Raw genomic sequence first — 5,804 nt, forward strand, 5'->3', positions numbered from 1 at the left:
AAACGTTCCTCCAAGTAGATCAGATGCAACAGACAGGGGCGCCCCCGCTTCACTGCCGTCATCCCAACAAGGGTCCTTTTCCTGTAGACCAAGGCCAGGCAGGGGCGAGCTTGCCTCCTCTCCACCGCTGCTGCCTCTTGGCCCGTTGTACTCTAAGCTGACCGTGCAGGGAGAGGGGCCACAGTTACTCATGTTGTCAGAGGCATAGTCCAGGTCAGCGAGTCTCCCCTTTAGCCGTCAGGAACTGGGAACCCATAAAGGGAGAGCTTTCTGGAGAGCCCACCCGAAGGGAGACCTTTTCAGTACACTTCTCTGAAGAAAGGATATAATCTTATCATTTTTGGAACCACAATAAAAACTGCAGTTGACATTAACTCAGCAAGGGCCGTGGCCTGGAACACTGCCAAGCCCTTTGCAGAGGGTCTTAGTCTGCTCGGGCTGCTGTAACAAAACTCCATAGATGGGTGTCTTAAACTGCTAGCATTCATTCTCATGGTTCTGGGTGCCAGGAAGTCCCACCATTAAGGTGTCCCCAGATTTGGTTTCCAGCAAGGATGCTCTTTCTGGTCCGTACATGGCTGCCTACGTGCTGTATCTTCATGTGGCAGAGGACAGATCATACCTTTCATGCCTCTTTACGAGGGTACTGGTCCCGTGCTGAGAGGTCCACCCTCATGCTCCAATGACCTCCTAAAGGCCTTGCCTCCTGATATTCTTATTCCAGAAGGTGTTTCTCTGTCACGCCAGTTCCCGTAAACTGGCTTCTGGATATTAGATTAGGCAATTGTTTGGGGCATTGTCTTTTTAAAATACCAAGAATGATCTTTGGCCAGCCCCAAGGTTTAGTGGTTAAAGTAACCAGGTCTCACATGGCCAACTAAGATTCAAGGTACAGCCCTGGGAATTTCAGTAACACTCCAGGTATGTACGTGTGCCCCCATCTCTGCAGGATGCAGTTATGGAGAAGAAGGAATTGCAACATGGTCATGCTCCATTGGGGGTGCTTTATCCCTCTCCCTCCCCCTCCCTCCCTCCCTCCCTCCCTCTCTCCGTCAAGTGCACATGCCCTTTGGCAATTAAGGAAAATAAACATATGTATGTATAGACATACCTGTGTGTAAAAATACACACATAGAGTCTAGAACAGTGGCCTGAAATTTTAACTGCTGTGAAATGATCAGGACTGTAATTTGTAACGTCCCCTATTGAAAATGCCGTGTATGGTAAAACCCTCGCTCTGACTGTCACGTCTCTGCGTGTGCCTTGAGGACATGCTGGGCACTGCAGAGACGTATGCTGGCAGACTAAACGACAAATCAGAGTGTTTTTAGACTTCAGTAACGTATAAGCCTGTGTCTTCAAGCTCCTGTTTATTCTGTTTTTAGATGGCTACCCCAAAGAAGAGATGGTCTATAGATGGAGAAAAAACTCGGTTGAGGCAGCGGATCAGAAATCATGGCGGCTTTACCAGTTCGACTTCATGGGCCTCCGAAACACCACAGACATCGTGACGACGTCTGCAGGTAGGGGTAACTCACAGAGGTGCAGCTCTCAAAGCAGAAAGACGCGACTCCTTCCCACCCTGCCTGAGGCCCCAGGCTGGACGCAAACTCCGTTTCTACGTTTATAAACATTAGGACAGGCCTGCTGCCTCAGCGACATTTCAGACAGGAAACTCATCCAAATCTAACTAGTTTACGATGCCTTCATTGGGACGGGAAGGATAAAGTCAATGTGTGTGTTTGAATGGAGAGTGTTCAGGTTCTGCCTCACCTAACTAGGATCACTCACCACTGACCCCGCTTATTTCATCATGAAATCGTTTAACTTCTAGCTTTTCCCTTCCTCTAAGCTTTATCTTAAACTAAGGGTCTCTTTAGTAACAGGCTAAGCACGATACCCCTCACTCCGTTTTACTAAGTGATTGGTATCGGCAGGTTGTAAAGCATGGGATTAGGTGCAAAGAGGCCCCACTTATTCATGTATTTCCACTTTTAAATGGTTTTTGGTTTTACATGGTTCTTTTATCTTTGGTATCTGCTCACTCCTGTGGTCTGTTTTACAACTGATTTTCTTCGGGCGTGGTGTGGGGGGTGGGGGAGACCACGGTCAGCGTTTATACTGATCTCATGATTCGCTAATATGAATAATCTGTTAGCTCTTAAAGTCCCATAGTAACCTATGTCATCGGCCAGCAGATGGTGTAGCACTTAAGTCGCTGGACTCCCACATGGCCAGCCGTGGTTTGAGTCCCAGACCCAGCGGCTTGCAACTCATGCCAGGTGCATTTGTGTGCATGCCCAAGAGCCTGGGGGGTAGGGAAGAGAAGAGACTGTGGCATGACCATCCTCCCTGGGGGGTGATGTCTCACTTTTTCTCTGTCTCTCTGGCAAGCATATGCGCCCTAAGGCAAAAAACTCTTAAAAAGAAATAACAGCTTACATCATCAATGGCTAGACTGAGCTGGCAGTCTGGATAATTAGCGGTAAATGTTTTTAAAGAACAGACCCAAATCTTGGTAGCAGTCCAAAACAGCCACTTGCACATCAGGAAAGACCCTGTGGGAGAGCTCTGGCACGGTGGGACTCGGCCATGCTTCGAACCCCGTGCCGGACAGCCCGACACGTGTCAGCACGCGGCCCATGCCTGGCTGCGTGGGCTAGAGGCTGGGGGCTCGTCTGTGGGCTGGTGCAGACCCGTCTGTGGGTGTGCCTGCCTCTTTCTCTCGCTCTCAAGGAGCACACGTACACACTCTGTCATGAATAAAAATAACTGAAGGACAAAAAAGGCCCTGGGAAAGCTACCGATCAACAGAGAAAAGTAAGTGGGCACCTCCGGCCGTCATGGAGGTGACAGTGACAAATGGCACCTGAGCTTAGACACTAAACGACGCTGAGGTTAAAGGAACGGAGCACCATCACTTATTAAAGTGGGCCCCGGAGGCCGTGTGGAGGGAAGTGCTTGGCGGAGGCTCGTCCTCACTTGTGAGTCACCTCCATTCCTTGTCCACTCCCACCCTGGGAGTCTGGGGTGCCCCGCAGTCCCTTGGAGGCAAGGCTGTCCAGGAGGCCACCAACCACGGATTGTACCAGTGTTTACACTCAGGTGTCCACACTGTTCCTGCTGTTCTCGGCAGGGGATGTCAGACCCAGGGAAACGTGAGGGCAAACGGAGCACATCCGGCTCAGGGCCTTTGACACCGTGAGAGGCACAGGCTCAGGACAGTGGTGAGCAGAGCTGCTGCAGGCCCGAGCGCCGTCTGAGCAGGCGCCGTGCGGAGTGACCGTGGCCTGCGAGGACAGCACGAGGGACCCATGCTCATGGTTTTGGGAAATTTTCACAGCTATTTTCTGTCTGTTGTATAATTATACTTGTAAGGAAGACAGTCTCTGGATAATAAGAAAATCCCAAGTCATGTTCACGAATATGAACAGTATTAAGGGATCTTTAAAAAGGTTATAAAAAGTAGAGTCCAAGTAGGAGTTTATTTTGATGTAAGAAATATTTAAATCCATCCATAGTCTTTCCATCATAGTTACTTCCCGTGAACTTTTTGAAGACCCGAGGATTGCTCACGCATGCTGACTGACCTTCGCATGCACTGCCGGCCACCAGTGTGTGTAAGCCCAGCCGACACACAGTTCTAACAAGGGGCGGCTGGTGATTATTAGCCGAATCCGTATTCCGTGAAGCAAGATGTGAACTCATTACTACTCCAATGTACATTTTGGGGGTGGGGGAGGTGGAAAAGTACAAAAAACAACTCAGAAGTAGTTACTGACAGGACGCTCATGTTCCTATGCTCCAGGGTCTCCAAGTACGGAAAGGAAAAACAAGTCCTGGTCTGACAGGAGCTCATCTACTGATAAAGTTTAGCTTTCTTCCTCTTAAAACTCAGATGGGATTCCTGGTGGTCAGTACACGTTCTAACACCATTCTCGGCCTCCCGTCACCTCTGCGAGGTCCCGAGAGGCCTTAGAAATATTTCGGCCTGGAGAGAACTCCCTTGATACCCGTTTCTTACTAAGGGAGTCCCAGGCAGCACCCTATTCTCCTGTAGAACTCAGTTAATAGAACTCCAGAATGACCCTCGAGCTCCTTACTGCGCCAATGCAACTTCATCATAAGCTCTAACTTCACCTTGTTAGATGAACTTTTTCACAATCTTTTTTCTTTTCTTTTTTTGGAGAGGTTTTTGCTATAGGGCACATGCGCTCGCCAGACAGAGACATAGAGACAGAAAGCGAGAAATCACCCCCGAGGGGGAATAGTCACGCTGCAATCCCTTCTCCATTCTCCTCTCAGGATCTTGGGCACGCACGCACACGTGCCTGGCGTTGAGTTTTAAGCCACCAGGTCCGGGACACGAACCGCGGTTGACTACGTGGGAGTCCAGCGACATAGCCATTATGCTAACTGCTGGTTCTCGGTTGCACTTGACTTTTAACTTGAACTTGATCTTTTTTTTTTTAACTTGAACTTGGTCTTGAAGTTGAACTTGACCTTGAACTTTCTAACTTGATCTTTTTTTAACTTGATCTTAACCTTGGACTTGAACTTGATCTCTGTTGACGAAAAAAATAACCAACTGTAAAATTAATAATGAATCATTAATGCGGTTTATTTCCAAGCCAAATACGAGTGACCTAGGCCCGGAAAAGAGGCATACATGCCTTTCTCGGGGTGATCATGTACAGAGGTTCCTTTTATTTGCTTTTGAGATTGACACACAACATTTAATTAAAAGATTTCCCATTGGTCTGGCCCAAAAAGGCGGGACATGTAGAAGCGAGGGCTTGTAGGTTATAGGTGGGGTCCGCAGTTCTCAGGTTGGTGATTGGAAGGGAAGATCTGTGTCTTGGGAAGAGATAAGCACAAGAATACACTGTAATCAGTTGAAATATGCATCTCAAAGATACTATGCCAGGGACAGGAGGTAGGAAGAATCCTGTTAATAGAAAGTAAATGGTCTGTTAATGTCTGTGAGCATGAATTCTCCAGTCCCTTTTGACAAGATTTTGGAAAAATAGGAGGAAATAGCCAGACTTCTGTCCACAGTCTCCCCGGTTAGCCAAAACTCATTCCTCTGAATGTATGTGTAGGCCACAAAATTGACAGGTCCCATAGTGCTATGAAGGCTCCATCCTAGCAGTCAGGTCCCACGGTGCTAGAGAGACTCATCCCTAGGAGTCATCTCCCACAGTGTTAGGGAGGCTCATCCTAGGAGTCAGGTCTCACGGTGCTAGGGAGGCTCATCCTAGGAGTCAGGTCTCACGGTGCTAGGGAGGCTCATCCTAGGAGTCAGGTCTCACGGTGCTAGGGAGGCTCATCCTAGGAGTCAGGTCTCACGGTGCTAGGGAGGCTCATCCTAGGAGTCAGGTCTCACGGTGCTAGGGAGGCTCATCCTAGGAGTCAGGTCTCACGGTGCTAGGGAGGCTCATCCTAGGAGTCAGGTCTCACGGTGCTAGGGAGGCTCATCCTAGGAGTCAGGTCTCACGGTGCTAGGGAGGCTCATCCTAGGAGTCAGGTCTCACGGTGCTAGGGAGGCTCATCCTAGGAGTCAGGTCTCACGGTGCTAGGGAGGCTCATCCTAGGAGTCAGGTCTCACGGTGCTAGGGAGGCTCATCCTAGGAGTCAGGTCTCACGGTGCTAGGGAGGCTCATCCTAGGAGTCAGGTCTCACGGTGCTAGGGAGGCTCATCCTAGGAGTCAGGTCCCAGGGTGTTAGGGAGGCTCATCCTAGGAGTCAGGTTTCACGGTGCTAGGGAGGCTCATCCCGAGGAGTCAGGCCCCACGGTGCTAGGG

General features: G+C 49.6%; 1 protein-coding gene across 1 annotated transcript in view; it reads left to right on the top strand.

The window, feature by feature from the left end:
- GABRG3 (gamma-aminobutyric acid type A receptor subunit gamma3) overlaps window positions 1-5,804 on the top strand; it is a 313,039-nt gene that overhangs the window by 275,620 nt on the left and 31,615 nt on the right. The window contains exon 6 of the mRNA XM_006167247.2: window positions 1,386-1,523. Coding sequence (XP_006167309.1) covers window positions 1,386-1,523 — 138 coding nt within the window. The remainder of the gene's footprint in view (window positions 1-1,385; window positions 1,524-5,804) is intronic.

Source organism: Tupaia chinensis, unplaced genomic scaffold, assembly GCF_000334495.1.
Source record: "Tupaia chinensis unplaced genomic scaffold, TupChi_1.0 Scaffold144682_1, whole genome shotgun sequence".
NCBI lineage: Eukaryota > Metazoa > Chordata > Mammalia > Scandentia > Tupaiidae > Tupaia > Tupaia belangeri.